This window comes from Scyliorhinus canicula, chromosome 21 (assembly GCF_902713615.1).
Source record: "Scyliorhinus canicula chromosome 21, sScyCan1.1, whole genome shotgun sequence".
NCBI lineage: Eukaryota > Metazoa > Chordata > Chondrichthyes > Carcharhiniformes > Scyliorhinidae > Scyliorhinus > Scyliorhinus canicula.
The window spans coordinates 26430185-26449838 of record NC_052166.1 but is presented as its reverse complement, the minus strand read 5'-3'; the positions used below and the strand labels follow the sequence as shown (position 1 = coordinate 26449838).

Genomic DNA, 19654 nt, shown 5'->3' with positions numbered 1-19654 from the left:
CAAAGAGGGGTAAATAAAGTAGTGTGGACCTGAAAGGGTGGGGAGGGGGGGATGTGGAAATATGGGGGTTGCCGTTCAAAAAGGAGCCTTGATCTGCGAGGCTCCTTCCTCCGAGCGGAGTGAACTTGCATGCAGGAATTTGGCTAAACTGAGGTCTCAGTGAGGAGAAACTCCCTGAAGCCCAAAATGCTGGCAAAGTGCCGATGAATAGTGAAGTGAACCTCAAAGCTGCAGCCACCAAGAAACACCCCACCAAACGTGCCCAAAAGAGGACTTTAAGAGCTGGATTCTTCCGCTCTGCATGCCACAAGATCACCATTGTTATGTTTCTAATCCTGGTAGCATGTTATATTACCATGATTGGTGATAAGGTTTTTGTCCTTTCTTCCAGAATGACCCGATGTAGTGTTGACAAAGAATATACCAATCAAAAGATTGAAACAAAACTAATTTATTATTACACTACTAATTAAATGAAGTTCAAACACTCTACTGAGCAACAGATAATAATTAAATGATATTGAATCTGTCTTACAGTACTCAATATTATATCTAGTCACTAACTACACTATGATCTAAACTTGTGCTATCTCTTTCTCGAGTTAACATTCAAACTGCTCTCTCCATGCTCTTCTCAGCTTTTCCCCATGCTTCTCTATTTACTCTAAGCTTCTTCTTGTGCTTTCACCATTCTTCTCCTTATGCTATTCTTCTCAGCTTCTCCCAGAATTCCCTGAGAGGCTGTCTTAAATACAGAAAAGTAGGAACGTCCTCTGGTGTTTGTATTCTACAGAGATGTAATTATCAATCCTTCACTAACCTGACTATATACATATCATTACATCCCCATTTTTTAGGCATTTCTTTTCTATTATTAAAAGAGAAAAATGTATAATATTGGCACATAATACATGATATGTATATGTAATTAACAGGTGAGGTAAAAAAAGTTGATCAACAGTTCATCAGTGATGATTCACAAATTGAGTCTGTCCTTAGTTTCCACTCATGGTGTGTTGAAGGACGAACAAGTCATCAGCAGCAGTCGATCTGGTGTTCATTTTCAAACTTTTTAGTATCAGTGTCCCTTGTATTATCTGATGTTTCATTGCACTTTATGATTTCAGGTTCATTTGAATGATCTGATGCATCATTGAGCTTTGTTACATCAGGCCTTTCTAGATGATTTGATTCATCTTTGATCTCTTGGTGCTCCTCTTCTGGAGTCACTTCTCCAAGATGTCATTGTCTTGTAGGCTCTTTATATTTGACGTGTGCTCAATTGATTCATTTATTGTTTCACGCCGAGTGTCATGTTCTTTTGTACAGTCCAGCTGAGATCTGTCAGTCTCACTTTTGTCTTTCACATCTTGCATGCTACTTGTGATCACTTTGCCACTATTCACAAATGCAGTGGGTAGATATTTATAGTCTTCTTTTTGTTGATCAAGTAAGCTTGATAGACCCTCATAGTTTTCTTCTTTCTCAGGAACTAAACTAGATAGACTGTCATAGTCTTTTTGTTGATCAAATAAACTCAATAGACCTTCATAATCTTCTTCTTGCATTGTTCTCTCTCTGGAGTCTTTCATTGCTTCCGTTCTGGAGTCTGCTAGTGCTCTTCCTTTGCAGTCTTTCAGTGCTCTCGCTGTGAAATCTTTCAGTGCTCTCTGTGTGGAGTCTTTCATTGTGCTCTCTATGAAGTCTTTCTCTTCTGGTCGTTCATTTGTGAGGTTACTGTCATCCGACATAGCAATGATCTGCCATTCCTTCAAGGTATTGGATTCATCTACCTTTAGTAGAGTAGTATTTAGCTTTTCAATCGTGTTGCTAACACAATAATCATCAAATCCGAATATCTCTGCCATGTCTGAGTAATATTCTTCAATGTAGAATTCACCTTCTTTAGTTTTGGATTTGTTAATATTTTCTTCATTGTGCATGCAGCTAACATTTTGTTCCATAGTGCCCCAAAAGTTTTCTTCAGCTGTTTGTTTAAATTCAGATTTTGCCTTGCGAGGTTAAAAAGAACTTGTATTTTGTGCCTTTAAATTTTTTTTTTTCAATTTTCTGGCTGTTTCCCTTTAAGTGGGCGTGTCGAAAATGTTCTGATGTCATGCGAAAAACATGCATTCCACAAGCGCAAATCGAGATTCTTCCGGATTGTCTTCCTTTTTCATGTGCGCATGCGCAGAGCGGTATTTTTCCTTGTAAAGTGCGCATGTGCGAATTAGTCCCGCACATGCGCAGAATCGGAATTGCGTGGTTTTCTCAGGTGCGCACAGTCGTCTTTTTGAGCGCGATTAATTTTCAACTGCGCCACAGCTTCAACGAAGGGAAAAACATTTTTACTTTGACGATTTAACAGTTTGGCACATCTATTTTTAGATTGTTTCCTCGCATTGCACATTTTAATCGAGACTTGAGACAGCATTTTTTGTTTCTTTTGCTGAGATTTTCATTACTTTCACAATAATGATCAAATTTTTTAACTACCAGTGCAAAGTAATCTTTCTACATCACTCTCAAAAGGGAATGTGTTATATACAACTATGGCCTGTTGCCCAGTCATTAGTAAAAATAAGGCAGTTATTCGCTTATATCTGGCAGTTTCTAGGTTGGAGGATGAGTGATACAGCTGAAACTTTTGTTTAAACATTCGCCAGTTAACATTTAGTTTACCATTGATCCGGAGTTGTCGTGGAACGTGAGCTTTCTCCATTAGTCCTGGATTCTTCGGTGTCTCGCAGTAGCAGGTCTATGTCGCGTGCTAGTTTCTTGTTCGCTAGATTCTCACTAATCTATCTATAGAGCTTCAGTAGGCAATCTGGTACCATGTTATGTTTCTAATACTGGCAGCATGTTTTATTACCATAATTGGTAATATGTTGTATTCTTTGTCCTTTCTTCCAGAATGACCCGACGTAGTGTTGACAAAGAATATACCAATCAAAAGATTGAAACAAAACAAATTTATTATTACACTACTAATTAAATGAAGTTCGAACACTCTATTAATTAGCTGTAGATAATAATGAAATGATATTGAATCTGTTTTACAGTACTCAATATTATATCTAGTCACTAAACACACTATGATCAAGCCTCGTGCTATCTCTATGACTAATTAACATTCAATCTGCTCTCTCTGTGCTCTTCTCAGCTTTCCCCCATGCTTCTCTGTCTACACTAAGCTTCTTCTTGTGCGTTCACCATGCTTCTCCATATGCTATTCTTCTCGGCCTCTCGCAGAATTCCCTGAGGCTGTCTTAAATACAGAGAAGTAGTATCGCCCTTTAGTGTCTGATTTACACAAAAATTTCATTTTTAACCCTTCACTAACCTGGCTATATACGTATCTTTGTCGAGATCTCTGTATGTGTTAATATATGATTGGTTAATGTGATGTCAGTACAGTCAGATGATCACTAGATGGCAACACTAACAGGAACTGTATGAGGAGTTTCCCGCTCTTTCTGTAGGTTAGTGTGTGTGTGGTGCAGCTCGAGTAAAGATGTGACAGATCAGAGTATAGTGCATTATCATAATTGTTAGTTTGATCTAATCTTCGCTTATTCTTTTCCTAGTCAAAGTATTGAAGTGAAAGAACTCATGAATATCTTATTTTGTCACTCAATAAATAATTTGTCATGAACTGGAAGACTTTGACTGTTTATCATCAAGTTAAATACAACTCCGCAAGACAAATGAGTAATATCTATATTACATACTGTAACATAACATGGTACAAGGTAAACCAAGCTTTAAGAACGACTAGTAATAAGATTAGGAAAGAAAAGAAAAGTTCTGATCCCGACTGTTGGACTGTGAAAGTTTTCGCAGCAAACGGATCCTCAACAGCAAATCGATTCGATGGGCCACGTGCAGGCACCAAGGCAGCTGAAGAGTACCAGTAACTTAAATCTTAATTGGAAGTTATTTAAACAGCAATTCCAGGTCTATTTGCAAGCTCATGATTTAAATACAGCCTCTGAAACTAAATGAATAGCTTTGCATCTGTCAGTGGCAGGTCAGCAAGCTATAGAAATATATAATTCCTTTATATATGCCGAAGGCGAAGGCAAAAGCAAACTTGGAGTGATTGTTTCAAAGTTTGATGATCATTGCAAAATGCAATCAAATGAAATACTGGAGCGTTTCAGGGTTCATAAGTTGTTATATGACTGTAATATAACAATCATTCCAACCATGGGCAGGATGAGGACCATGTAAAGGTCCATCAACCAAAAAGAAAATGCTGGAAAATCTCAGCAGGTCTGGCAGCATCGGTAGGGAGAGAAAAGAGCTAACGTTTCGAGTCCACATGACCCTTTGTCAAAGCTCAACAGGGGCTTTTATTTTTGAAGGTCCATTGATTTCGGCGGGAATTTCCAGTTGCCGGGCGGGTGCGGCCGAAGAATGTTGCCCTAACTTTTGTCAGCTGAATTGCGTCCTATATCTTCATCTATAAATCAAACTCCTGTTAAAAGATATTGTAGAGAAGGGCACACATGAGTTCAGGAACCAATTTGTTTGACGTCTGAGAGCTTTGTAGCCATTTCCCTCAATGCAGCCAGCAGTGATCCCGAAACATGGGGCAATTTCATTGTTCATGATGCTCTTTGCTCATGTCAAAATTCTTCAAGAGTAGATTTTGTCGAGAAAAATCTGCTCATCAAATATTTCCTGCATGATTCAGTGATTCCATACAGCTAAAGACTGATTCCCTCAGACATCAGTTGCAGGTGAGGCATCCAAAAAGGATAGCACTCTAAACTACAGCCACAGAGAAGTGTTTCATGATTGTAGGATCGTCTGAAAAAGATGTCAGTTTTCTGAGGTAATATAATCATGTATATAACGAATATAACAAAAGAGAAATTGTTGGAAAATCTCAGCAGGTTTGGCAGCATCTGTAGAGAAAGAAAAGAGCTAACGTTTCGAGTCCGATGACTCTTTGTCAAAGCTCGCAGACAGAGGAAGGGGGAAATATTTATACTGTGGAGTGAGAATGAAAGATGAGTTACAGCCACAGAAACCAGGGTAACCGGGTGGTAATGGCTAAAAAAACCAAGGGGAAAGAGTGCTAATGGCAGTCCCCAGAGAGGACAAAAGATGTGAAAGGCCAAACAGCAGAGAAACAAACATCAGAGGATGAACTGTAGATGAGGGCAGAGGGGAAGGGGGAAACAAAGAGGAAGAAAGAAAGAAAGAAAGAAAGAAATGGTAAAAGACAGTTAAAATGAAATGGGGTGAAAACAAATGGGTCGAGGTGGGGTAGAGCTGATCATCTAAAGTTGTTGAATTCGATGTTGAGACTGGAAGTCTGTAGCGTGCCTAACCGGAAGATGAGATGTTGTTCCTCCAGTTTGTGTTGAACTTCACTGGAACATTGCAGCAGACAAGAACAGACATGTGGGCATGGGAGAAAGGTCTTTTGTTAAAATGGCAAGCAATGCGGTCAGCGTCCTGAATGCACACAGACCGAAGATGCTCAGCAAAGCGATCACCCAGTCTATGTTTGGTCTCTCCGATATAGAGGAGACCACATTAAGAGCAACGAATGCAGTAGACCAAATTGGAAGAGATGCAAGTGAAACGCTGTTTAACCTAGAGTGAGTGTTTTGGGCCTGGGATGGTAAGCATGGAAGAGGTAAAGGGGCAGGTGTTACACCTTCTGTGATTGCATAGGAAGGTGCCATGGGTGATGGGAGAGGTACTGGGTATGGTGGAGGAGTGGACTACATTATCTCAGAGGGGATGGTCTCTGCGGAATGCTGACAGAGGGAGTGAAGGGAAGATGTGTTTGGTGGTGGCATCATGCTGGAGTCGGTGCAAATGGCAGAGGATTATGGTTTGCATACAGAGACTGGTGGGATGAAATGCGAGAACGAGGGGGATTCTATCCTTGTTCTGGGAGGGAGGGGAGGGGGCGAGGGTAGCGGCGTGGGAGATGGACCGCACACTGTTGAGGGCCCTGTTAACAACTGTGGGTGGGAAATCACAATTGAGGAAGAAGGAACACATTTTCGAAGCACCATTTTGGAAAGTGGCATCATCGGAACAAATGCGACGGAGGCGAAGGAGTTGAGAGAAAGGGATGGAGCCCTTTCAGGGTGTAGAGTGAGAAGAGCTGTAGTCCACATAGCTGTGGGAGTCAATAGGCTTGTAGTGGATTTTAGTGGGTAGTCTATTGCCAGAAATGGAGACCGAAAGATCAAGGAAGGGAAGGGAAGTGTCTGAGATGGACCAGGTGAAAGTGATGGAGGGGTGGAAACTGTAAACGAAGTTGATGAATTTTTCCAGGTCCGGACAAGAGCTTGACGCGGCACCAAAATAGTGATCAATGTATCAGTAAAGGAGTTGTGGAAGGGGGCCTGGAACAAGGAAAGTTCCACATACCCCATAAAAAGGCATGCGTGGCGAGGACCCATGCGGGTACCCATTGCTACACCTTTGATTTGGAGATGAGTTAATGGAGAAGTTGTTGAGAGATAGAACGAGTTCAGCCAGGCGGAGGAGAGTGGTGGCCTCTTTTCGAGAAAGAAGTGACGAGCTCTCAGGCCATCGTGGTGTGGGATGGAGGTGTAGAGAGATTGTACATCCATGGTGAATAGAATGCGGTTAGGGCCCACGAACTGTAAGCTATCAATATGATGCAGGACACCAGAGGAATCCATCGCTAATATAATCGTGCATTTTTCTTGACCACCACATCTATACAGTTACCTCCAATTCAACTTATCATCTACTGTAACATTTATTTGTAGTTCGTAACTATTTCAATGTCCACATCAATAATCGTCACAGGAAATATCATTAACTGGTGTTTTTCTAAAGCCCATAACTAGTTCTTTTGTCTTGTTTTATTGAGTTTGAGAGAATTGTTATCACACCATTTTACGAGATTCTCCACCAGATTCCTATAGTTTCCTTCATTATTCTTTACGAGACCCACAAGTACCGACTGTAATGTCGGCATACTTCAGGATCGTTATGTCATCATGCTCTGATCAACAATCATTCGTATAGAGGATGGAAAGAAAAATCCAGCACACACAACCCTAAGGAGATCCAGTATTCATCAGTATCTGAGTAAATTTCAGAAACTAACACCCATGGGGTCCTGTAGAGAAGGAAATCTCGATCCAAAGAAGGAGAGTTTAGTTGACATCAAGGCTTTCCAATTTTTCAATAAGGTTGAATGGTTCCAGAGTATTAAAAGTTAAGGAGAAGTCAACAAAGTGTAGCACGAGCCTAATGTATGTGTGTGTGGAATCAGATAGACGCAAGGTCAGAACAGAATCACCCACTGAGGTTGTTAGGCGAACTGCCACTGATCAGTATCTGGAAGAAAAGGATCTAAAACACACTTTGGCACAATCCATTCAAAACACTTTATGATTCCCGACGTAATAGTAACTGGTCAGTAATCATTCAGCTCAGCTGGATGCGACTACTTTGCAACTGGGAATATGATGGCTGAATTCCAACGGCAAGAAACCTGTCCAATGATTTCTGAAAGAGCAGTGGAAAAAGGAATTGCCGAATGGTGGCTTATGCCTGCAGATCTGATCTGGCTGATCTGATCGGAGCCGTATGCTTTCTGTGGATTTGCAATTGCTTTCTGCTTCCCATTGCTGATACGAACATGAGGGGCCGGATTCTCCAATTTTGAGGCCATGTCCTGAGGCCAGATTGATGCCGCGACGTGCAACATGACGCCAGCCGTGCGTGGACCCGCCCTGTAAAATAGTGCCCTTCCTTTGACCATCTCGCGATCCCAGGACCAGCCCCCAACAGTGCCCCCAGCCCCTGACTAAGTCCTCCCTGCCCACGGATAGGCCCTCCCCCAACTGTGGCAGCACTGGACTGAGTCCGCAGCCACCACGCCGAGTTCCCAACGGATGATAGCACATGTGACCGACACCATCGGGGACTTGGCCCGGGGGGAGGGGGGGGGGGGGGGCGGAGCATCAGGGGGTCGATATGTCTTTGGAGGGGCAGAGCATCGCGAAAACGGCGCCGTCCCCGATTTTGACGGAAACGGCTATTCAACCGATCGCTGAACGCGATTTTGGCGTCGGTGACCGGAGAATCCCACCCAAGATCCTTCTGGCTCACAAATTGAAGCCTACTTCAGGATCACAATTTTCTTGAATTCATCATTTTCAAAACAGCTAAAAAAAATCCTTTCATTTACAACATCATGAGCATTGTCTGTGGACTGAAAACAGCCAAAGGTGTCATTTCCCTTTTTTGATGTGAAGCTTGACCCACACTGCCATGCATCTTTGGGATTTGTCCAGATTACTGGAAATCAACGTGGAGCAAGGACTGGCAGATATTTCTTCACCTTTACTTGCAGACACTGACCCCCAACTGCTCCTGCTACTGTCTCTGTTGAAATATGGCTATCTCAGCATTTGTCCTGGAATTGACCCATGGACCATCCGGCTCAGTCAGTTCCAGCTCTGTATTGATCAACGCTTTTTTAGTGGAGGAAATGGGAAGATTCTTATGTTTCCCTACATGGTGCCTGTGTTCAATTTAGCTCAGCTTCCTGCAACCTCCAACTTCAGACAATGAAATATTCCATTTGTGACCACTTTACATCAAATCTAATGGAACGAGGAGTCATATCAATCCAAAATTACCACTAGAAATGATCAGAAGTGACAAAACACGACCCCAATCCTGAAATAACACTGGCGCAGGAGTTGATGTTAAAATGAGCCCCCTTTAAATATAAATTGAAACATGGAATTATCAATTAAGTCATTTGTGTGGTCATCATTAAAATATTTTGGAAAGTCTGTGCAAAGGCACAACGCATTTTCCTTGATGAATGTGCTTTGTAATTACTTTTGCACAATGCTTTCTCATCCTTTATAATGCCTTTGTACAGAGATAAAGACCAAATGCACTTCAGCCCAAAAACCTTCCACAGTCAGCTTTAGATCTCATAGAGCAATTTCTCATAAACTTTGAGCAATTAAGCAGATTTTGAAAGCTGTTCAGTTCTTTGTGCAATTAGCTTTCAATTTAACAAAGAAATAAGAGCTGTCTTAGCGTGAGTTCTGTCCCACTTTGCTCTTGTAATTCGGACCTTGGACGCACAAGCCTGAAAAGGAAGTCTGAATCATTACCTAGGTTTATTTTTCTTCAGGGCACTAAGATGTAAAAGATAGGGAGATAGGAAGAAACTTTTCCCCTTACTAAAGGGGGCATAAAGTAAGGGGCAGCATATTTGCAGGGGGTTTGAGTAAAAGCCTTTTCACCCATACGGAGGTGTGAATCACTGCCTGAAAGGGTGGTAGATGCAGGAACCCTCACAACATTTAAGGAGCATTTAGACGAGCACTTGAAACACCAGAGCACACAAGGCTACGGACCAAGTGTTGTAAAATGGGAATGGAATAGATTGTTGGTGCTGACATGATAGGCCATAGGCCCACTTGCTCTGCTTTAAATCAGTGTGACTGTGAATCTATCACTTTTAGGCCATTGGTCAGAAATACTATTTTGTCTGTCACCATTTCATGTCCTGTCCAATTTTGGAATCATCTAAACATCATTGACACCTCAATCTTCTTATATTTGGCAATGGTGCTTACCGCCGAACAAAGTTCTTACTTCTGAGTTGGACAGCCTTGGGTTACATCTAAAATGTATTCTTGAACTCATTCTTGGGACATGGGAGTCTTTGGTTGGGCCAGTATTGTCACCCATCCCTAATTGAGTGGCTTGTGAGGCCATTTCAGAGGGGGGGGGGGGGGGCAACAGCATTGTTGAGTGGCTCTGGAGTAATATGTAAGTCAGACTGGCATATTTCCTTCCCTGAAGGAATCAGTGAATCAGGCAGGAATAATCAGCAATGGTTTCATGGTCAGCATTAGATTTTTAATTCCAGATCTTTACTGAATTCAAAATTCACCATCTACTGTGTTGGGACTTGAACCTGGGACAGCAGAGCATTACCCTTGGTCTCTAGTCTAGAGACAATACCACTGAGCCACTTCCTCCACAAAGAAAATCCACAATTTGAGCATATAAGTAAACTTTCAACGTTAAAGAAGTATTACCTCAGCCAAAATGTCAATTCAGATGAGTGTACATCATTCCACTTCACTATTCCGAGAGGAGGGAAATTCTTCTGATGGCCTGAAAAGTATTTATCCCTCAACAAGGACCATGTAAAGTAGCATATTGAGCCATTTGTCACACATGTGGTTTGTGGAGGCTGCCCTGCAGAGATTGGTTGCCGTGTTTCCCTATAGTGATCCCTGACTGCCGACAAAACCAAAGGGACTGGACGTCAAATGAAGCTCAATGGCTGAGAAGTACTTTGGGATGTGAAGGAAGCTGTATTTGTGTTCTCCTTCTTTCAAACTTCATCTCTTGCAAATGTATGAGGTTAACAGTCATGCACGGGTTACCAAGTGCAGGGGGTGTTTGCCCTAGCAAGTGCAGCCATCACATACAGTAAAGCTCAAGTACCTCCCCCATGCAGCTGGCCAAATTGTAAACTGGGTTAAATTGAATGGAAGGACACCTAAGAAAAAGTTGCCAATAAATCTTCCTAATGAACCAAATTGCTGAAGCATCCCAAGTTGTAATGCATACCCTCATAGGTTACAGAAACTAATAGTAATCTTGAATGTTCCATAAATAGCAAGAACATATACAGGAAGTCACATCACAAACAAAAAAAAATTTTGGGCGGGATCCGTCGGCAGCAGGATTCTCTGACCAGCCAGCCGGCCAATGGGGTCTCCCATTGTAGGCAGCCCAATGCCATTGAGCAATGCTCAGGCGTAAATGCCAGCGCAATGGAGAATCCCACCAGCAGAGAATCCAGACCTCTATTTTACAAGCACTTCCCATTGTGTCAATTTGACATTTTCTAATTGTCCACCATTAATATCTGTCAAGGAATAAGGAGGGTAACCTGTTGGAAGATATCACAGGTACACAGGTCAACTTAAGGGGCAGGGAATAACAGTTAGTGAACGGTGAGTCAGGAGCAGGTGAAGGGAAGAGTGTACTCACAAGAACACTAGAAATACGAGCAGAAGTTGACTATGTGACCCATCAAGCCCGCACAACCATTCAAGCCAATCATGGCTGATCTTGGCTTCAAATAGATTTTTCCACCCATCTCTCATATCTGTTAATTACCACTGCTGCCTCACAGTGCCAGGGACCCAAGTTTGTTTCCAACCTTGGGACACCTATCTTTGTGGAGAATATAACTTCTCTTCACATCTGCATAGGTTTCCTCCGTGCGCTCCAGTTTTCTCCCACGGTCCAAAGATGTGCAGGTTAGGTGGATTGGTCATGATAAATTGCTCCCTTAGTGTCCAAAGGTTAGATGGGGTTACAGGGTTATGGGGATAGGGCGGGGGAATGGGCCTAGGTAGGGTCAGTACAAATTCGATGGGCTGAATGGCCTCCTCCTACATTGTAGGGATTCTACAGTGCAGAAGGATTCTATGAATTCCCTATGAATCTTTCGCCCCTTAAATGTGTTTAAGAATGGAGCATCCACAACCCCCTGGGGTAGAGAATTCAAAAGATTCACACCCTTTGAGTGGAGAAATCTCTCCTCATCCCAGACCTGACTGTTCGGCCCCTGATCGTGAGACTGTGTCCCCATGTTATAGTCTCCCCAACCAGTGTCGACCCTTACAAGTCCATTCAGAATTTTGTAAGTTTCAAGAAGGTCTCCTTTCATTCTTCTAAACTCCAGAGAATTTAAGCCCAATGTACTCAGCCTCTCATCATAGGACAACCTTTTCATCCCAGGGACAAATTTAATGAACCTTCGCTGTACCGCCTCCATTGTAAGTATATCCTTTCAGTGCTGCAGATGTGGTCTCACTAAAATTGTAAATCGCAGCAACACTTCTTTATTCTTGTACTCCTCGCGACTTGCAATAAAGGGCATCATGCCATTTGCTTTCTTAATTGCTTGTTGCGCTCGCATGCTATCTTACTATGATCCTTGGGCAAGCATGTGAAAATAATTTTAGACATTAACGCTTTTAATTTCTACACCTATTAAAAAATATTCTGATTTTCTATTGTTGCAACCAAAATAAATAATTCCACGCGTCCCGACATTATACTCCCATCTGCCATCTTGTTGCCCAATCACTTAACCTGTCTATCGGGGGACATTTCCGCCCCCATTGTTGGTGCGCTGGAAGACCGGAGGGGGCGGAGAATCCAACAGGACTCCCAAAATGTTACGTCGGCAGGTTGCCCATTGAGACTGTCCCCGCCCCCTGCCAATAACATAATTGGGTTCCCTCCATGAAAGGTTGGAAACAGATATTAGCATCCATTTAGCAGGCCTCCCCACTGCATCATTCCTTCACGTAGGGAGTACCCCGCTGGCATGATGTCAAGTTGGCAGGATTTACAATTGGTTTTGACAAATGGGGACCTGGCGAACAGAACTTGCCTGAGGCGCAGAGGTATGTACAGCACCCAGGGGGGAGAGAGTCATGCCCAGGCAGTAACTGGGCAGTGCCTTCTCGAACTGCCACGTGGCAGTGCCCCTTGACACTTCCCCCTGACAAGGCCAGGGAGCAGTTTTGGGCAGTGCTGGGGGAGTGTCCATTGGAGAGTTTCAGCATAATGTGTGGACACCTGGGGGAAGGTTTTGAGCTTGTGGGGTGGGGTCCACTGTGGGGTGCGTGTCCATGTGGGTGTTCTTTTTTATTTATTGATTTTTTGACCGGGTGCATCTCTCAGGAGCCGAGGTTGCTGGCAGGGTGGGCAGCTCACCTGTCAGCATGATATTGCGGGATCCGCCCCTTCCCGGTTTTTTCTCAGTGATTAAACGTACGGCAGGTAAACCCAGCAGCTGGCAGGCTATCCTCTGCGTCTCCTGTAGGGGACAACACTTAGAAGAAAAATAGATAGATGCTGCCCTATGAACGCGATTCAGCAGCTGCTTCGTGCTGGATTTGGTTTCGGGACGAGGCCATTGAATCTCATGAGAGACCTCTCGTGAGATTTGCGACTTCGAAATGTCTTGCGAGATTCAGCGGAATTTCATGAGACGTCATGATCTGGATCTCGCTCTCACTGGTAAATGGATGAAGTGGGCGTTGAATAGCGGGATCGTTCTTGGCACTGCAGGTGCCGAACGCCACCCCGCTAGACGCACCCAAAACCAGATATAGAGAGTTTTTTAAAAATGCGCTGTATAATTATCTGTCACCGCTTTATGCGCTCCCTGCAGCTTATTTGTCACCTTGCTTGATATTGATGCGTTGGGTACTCTGGACCCGTGGACACTGCGTTTACCTCAGTAGTAACACATACAGGCTACCAACACTGGAAATAGTACAACACTAGTTTATTAAGCTAGAAACTGTTGAACGTACTTTCACTGTGGGTCGACACTATGTTAGATTAAACTAAAGACCTGTGCCCTAACCAGTCTATGCACTCAGCACATGGTGAAGATCTGTGCTGCAAGCTGTGAGCTCTGTCCTTCTGAGAGGCTGCATCCCGAATGAACGGGAAAACCGATGCCCTCTGTCTTTATACTGAGTGTGCTCTAACTGATGATTGGCTGCGGTGTTGTGTGTGTTGATTGGTCTTACTATGTGTCAAGCAGTGTGTGTGTCTGCACCATGATATACTGGTGTACATTATGACATCCCCCTTTTATAAAAAATGTATGTTTGTAGCAATAAATAATGTGTGGTAAGAATGTTCCTAACTACGTGTGGAGTGCGATGACATATTTACAAGACTATGTACATAAGAACTAAGCTATTTACACGGGAAGGTGTCTGGTGAAGATAAACAGTATGCAACAAAAGAGTAACGAGATCAACATTATACACAAACCAGGGAAATTATCAAACAAAGCAACGAAACAATTCACAGAGTCCATAAATTTGAAAAGTTCATAAATTTAGTCTCTGAGGTGGACGACCAATTCTAGTTGACCAAAGGAGCATTTGGCCCTGTTGAGGCGGAGGCCATGCTCATGGATTCGTCTGATTACGCGCTGGAGGCGGTTAATTTATGTAGACATATGGTCCTGGAGGTCCTGCAGCTGCTGCTTGAGGCGGTCCTTAAGGGGTGCTGGGACCCTGCGAGGTGCGTGCACCACAGGGTGGCATTCGGTTTTAATAAAATTGGACCAGATGATTATGTCATCGAGAAAGACGCAAACACCTTCAATACCTTCCATCATCTGTTCCATAATCCTATGGAACACTTCTGATGCAGCAATGATCCCAAACGGCATCCTGTTGTAGCAATATCTTCCAAAGGGGTTTTCAAAGTTCAAAGTTTCCTGCTGGATTCATCAAGCTGGATTTGCCAGAATCCCTTTGAGGCGTTGAGTTTGGTAAAGAGCTTGGTGCGAGCCATCTCACATGTGAGCTCTTCGCGCTTGGGAATGGGATAGTGCTCTCTCATAATATTGCGGTTGAGGTCCTTGGGATCAATGCATATTCTCAGTTCGCCGGAAGGCTTTTTTACACATACCATGGAACTGAGCCAGTCGGTCGGTTCCGTGACTCTGGAAATCACTCCTCGGTCCTGGAGGTCCTGCCGCTGCTGCTTGAGGCGGTCCTTAAGGGGTGCTGGGACCCTGCGAGGTGCGTGCACCACAGGCGTGGCATTCGGTTTCAATAAAATTTTGTAGGTGTATTGGTTAATGATGGCGTCAAGCTGCGCCCTAAAATCAGTGTCCTTAAAGGCAGACGCGTCAACAGGAGAGAGAGAGTGAACCCTATGAACTAGGTTCAACAGCTTGCATGCCTGCGCGCCAAGCAGGGAGGCTTACGAGGATCCCACGATTTCAAAGGGAAGGATGGCTTTGCGTGACCTGTGCGTCACTTCAAGTTGGCATGAGCCACTGGCAGCAAAGGCATTGCCATTATAATCTAATAGCTGGCAGACTGATGGCAGGATGGCTGGTTTGACACGAAGACTTTCGCGCAATGAGATTGGCGGAGGCACCGGTGTCCAGGCGGAATCGGATTTGGGACCGGTTGACCGTAAGGGTGGCACACCACTCATCATCCGGATCGATGCTGTATACCGGGAGAGGTTGGACTTTTTGCTTTGGGGACACATTGTTTTTGGTAATGATACCGACTGGAAAAGGCGCCTTCGGGCCCTCGGTGTCAATATCGGGCAGCAGGTCAGAATCGGGTTCAGTGACCGTGGGTTGAATGGCCCGGACATCCCTGCGAGGCTGGTTGGAGCGACGAGAGTTGACAGGCTGAACAAACCTGCATAAAGCAGCATAGTGGCCATGTTTGCCACATTGTAGGCAGCATCGAGATTTGGCAGGACATTGCCGCTTTAAGTGGGCAGAGCCACAGTTGCCACACGTTGTAGCGTCAGTACGCTCGCTGCATCACCGCGCATGCGCGGTGCAGTCATACGTGGTGCGCACCTGCGCAGTGCGTCCGTCGACGTCGATGTCCCCTCGTTCAGTACGCGCATGCGCGGGAGTCGGCGAAAACCGTGCGAAATGGCCGCCCTCATCCAGGCTGAGGCCCTGGAGTTGCTTGATTGCTTGGAACCGTTCTGCCTCGTGGGGACCTTGCCGCACCGTTTCAGCCGCTTGGATGTTTGAAAACTGGTTAGTGGCGTGTTCATGCAGCACGCAGGTCTCGATGGCAATCGCTAGAGTGAGCTGTTTAACCTTGAGGAGCTGCTGCTGTAGGGGGTCCAACTGAACACCGAAAACGATCTGGTCGCGTATCATGGAGTCAGAGGTGGACCCGTAATTACAGGACTGCGCAAGGATGCAGAGGTGGATGAGAAAGGACTGGAAAGGTTCATCCTTACCCTGCAAACGCTGCTGGAAGACATAGCGCTCAAAACTTGAATTCACCTCGATATTGCAGTGACTGTCAAATTTGAGGAGGACCATCTTGAATTTTGATTTGTCTTCACCATCAGCAAAGGTGAGAGAGTTGAAGATGTGGATGGCGTGGTCCCCGGCTGTGGAGAGGAAGAGAGCAATCTTTCTGGCGTCTGAAGCAGCTTCCAGGTCTGTGGCTTCAAGGTAGAGCTGGAAGCTTTGTACGAAGATCTTCCAGTTGGCCCCGAGGTTACCGGTGATGCGGAGCGGCGGGCGGACGTTGTCCATTTTGCAGGATGGCTGTATACTGGTGGAAGGCAGATCACTTGCATGTGGGTCTAAGAAGTTCTAACATCAACTACTGGTGCCATGATATGTTGGGTACTCTGGATCCGTGAGACTGCGTTTACCTCAGCAGTAACACACACACAGGCTACCAACACTTGAAATAGTACAACACTATTTTATTAAGCTAGAAACTGTTGAACATACTTTGACTGTGGGTCGACACTATGTTGGATTAAACTAAAGACCTATGCCTATCCTAACCAGTCTATGCACTTAACACATGGTGAGGATCTGTGCTGCAAGCTGTGAGCTCTGTCCTTCTGAGAGGCTGCATCCCGAATGAGTGGGAAAACTGATGCCCTCTGTCTTTATAGTGAGTGTGCTCTAACTGGTGATTGGCTGTGGTGTTGTGTGTGTTGATTGGTCTTGCTGTGTGTGAATCAGTTTGTGTGTCTGCACCATGATATACTGGTGTATATTATGACAGATATTATCAGTAGACTTTAATACATTGGGCGGGATATATCCTGCAACCCACCGCGTGTTCCCGGTCTCGCTGTTCTCAACGGGGCTTCCGATTAAATGCAACCTTGGCCATCAAGAAACTCGTGGCCAAGGGCACATCGTCGGCAGGACCAGAAGATCCTGCTAACGTGAATGGCAGGAAAGGTCCGGCGATTATTTTCTGTCTCTTCACCAAAGTCATTAATCTCGATTAACTCAGCACTGGTCCTTGCAGCACTCCACTATTCACTGCCTGTCAGTTTGAACAGACTCTATTTAAGACCACTCTCTTTCTATCCAATTACCAATTCTCTATCCATGCTTAAATATTATCCCCAACTCAGGGCTGCAAGGTGGCACAGTGGTTGGCACTGCTGCCTCATGGCATCGAGGTCTCAGGTTCACTCCCGGCTCTGGGTCACTGTGTGGAGTTTGCACATTCTCCCCGTGTTTGTGTGGGTTTCGCCCCCACAACATAGACATAGACATAGAATTTACAGTGCAGAAGGAGGCCATTCGGCCCATCAAGCCTGCACCGGCTCTTGGAAAGAGCACCCTACCCAAGGTCAACACCTCCACCCTATCCCCATAACCCAGTAACCCCACCCAACACTAAGGGCAATTTTGGACACTAAGGGCAATTTATCATGGCCAATCCACCTAACCCGCACATCTTTGGACTGTGGGAGGAAACCGGAGCACCCGGAGGAAACCCACGCACACATGGGGAGGATGTGCAGACTCCGCACAGACAGTGACCCAAGCCGGAATCGAACCTGGGACCCTGGAGCAGTGAAGCGATTGTGCTATCCACAATGCTACCGTGCTGCCCAAAAGATGTGCAGGGTAAGTGGATTGGCCACATTAAATTGCCCCTTAATTGGAAAAAATTAATTGGGCACTCTAAATTTATGAAAGAAAGTATTATCCCCAACTCTCCAAAAGCCCTTATATTGTCCATTAAATGTTCTTTCCTGGTTCCCCTTTATTTACCCTTCTAACGCCTTCAAAAACTCTCAGAAATTTGTCAAGCAAGATTTCCTATGAGTAAAAACCATGTTGACTTGTTCTCTTCACACTCTGCTTTTCTAAGAATATTATTAAGACTTCATTAATCATAGATTCCTGCGGTCAGCACAGTGGTTCAGTGGTGAGCACTGTTACCTCACAGAGCTGAAGACCCAGGTCCGATCCCAGCCTCGGGTCGCTGTCTGTGTGCAGTTTGCACATTCTCCCCGTGTTTGCGTGGATCACACTCCCACATCCCAAATATGTGCAGGGTGGGTGAATTGGCCACGCTAAATTGCCCCTTAATTGGAAAAGCAAGAATTGGGTATTCTAAATTAGAAAAAAATGATAGATTCAAGCACTTTTCCAACAATGTTAAGCAACAGTTTTCTCTCTCCATTCTTTCTTTAAAAGTACTTTACATTTGCCAACTTTATGGTTCGATATTTGTCATATTCTCTCGAGGCTCAATTCCTTCAAGTTCTGCCGCCTGCCCTCCAATGCTCATGAAAAATCTCTGAACTAAAGGCTTGAAAATCACTCCTCAGCATCAGTAACAAAGCTGGACACTGAAAGCTCAATCTAAGCAGAATATGGCATGGTAGCACAGTGGTTATCACTGTTGCTTCACAGCGCCAGGGTCCCATTTTCGATTCGCGGCTTGGTGATGGTCTGTAGGTTCTCCCCATGTGTGCGTGAGTTTCCTTTGGGTAATTGAGGTAATTTGGTCAGTTTGAATTCTCCCTCTGTGTACCCGAACAGGCGCCGGAATGTGGCGATTAGGGGCTTTTCACAATAACTTCATTGCAGTGTTAATGTAAGGCTACTTGTGGCAATAAAGATTATTATATTATTACCTCATTGTTTCAACTTAGTGTCTCGTAATTTACAATCTACAATTCTGGCGATATAGGTCAATATTTTGGTTTATATATAGCTGATGCGGAAACTGGAGATGTTAAGCACTGAGTGACCCAGGTCTCTTTCAATCTCAGGTGTAATAACTCACGAAACCTCCTCCCACAGCATCGTGAAAACCTGCATCTGAGCTCCTAGCAAGAAGGGCAATGACAGTACCTGAACACCACCACCTGCACGTTCCTCTCAGAGCCATGTGGCATCCAGACCTGGAATTATAATCACCGTTCCTTCGCTGCAGAGACTGGCAATTTTGTGCTGAATAAGGCACTGGTTTTCCTTGAATAAAAGCTATTGTTCCTGCCCATTGGGAACTGGTTCAGACTTCACAACCTCACATTACATCGAGCCCTTGTCGACAATGAACAGACATCCACCTAATCTATGTTGCATGTGAATCCAAATCCGAGAAGGTGAAGGATTATGTACTGAGCCTGTCTCTAAGTATTACACATCGAGAGTATTTCAATAAATTTCCCCTCCCACCCCCACCTCCACTATATCAGAACAAATTAACTGGATAACATTTGAATCAAAGTCTCGCTGGATGTTTGGAATATTTAATCATATTCCGAGGGGATTTAGCTTTCTTAGTTTGGGATTTTCATCAATATCATTGCAGGATAACTTCTCTGCGTAAGTTCTGGTTGACTGTACTCTAATATTTTCCCGTAATGTTCCAAATACTTAAACGGAGAATCCCGCCGATCATATTGACGCTGGGACTGAATTGGTGGTGTTCTATGACAGGAGAATTGGCGCCGTTCCCAGAGGAATTCATCAACCATTAATGGGCTAACACCGGCGCCAAGTTGAATACGACTAATTCCAATTAAAAACGGTGTTTAATTTGCCGGAGGCAGGATTGACACTTGAGAGGCTGGAAAGGTGTAGCCCGATACAAGTGCTCCACTCCCCACACGCACTCACCCCAGCCAACAAAATGGCAGCAAGAAGAGCGGCACCGCATTTCACCGACGCAGATCTGGAGACACTGCTGGATGCCTTGGAGAAGAAATGGGCCACTCTGTACTCCAGGGTGGGGAAGAGGTTGCCACCCACCGCCGTGCACCATGCCTGGGC

The 19654-nt window shown here is 44.6% G+C and overlaps 1 protein-coding gene across 1 annotated transcript; it reads right to left on the bottom strand.

Moving 5' to 3' along the window:
• Positions 1-567: 567 nt before the first annotated feature.
• On the bottom strand, positions 568-18798 carry LOC119955819. The gene is made up of 2 exons (XM_038782411.1): positions 18731-18798; positions 568-2325 (listed from the first exon to the last, which is right to left on the bottom strand). Exon 2 carries the CDS (start codon positions 1962-1964, stop codon positions 1227-1229), a length of 738 nt encoding a protein of 245 aa, XP_038638339.1. The 5' UTR covers positions 1965-2325; positions 18731-18798; the 3' UTR covers positions 568-1226.
• Positions 18799-19654: the final 856 nt, after the last annotated feature.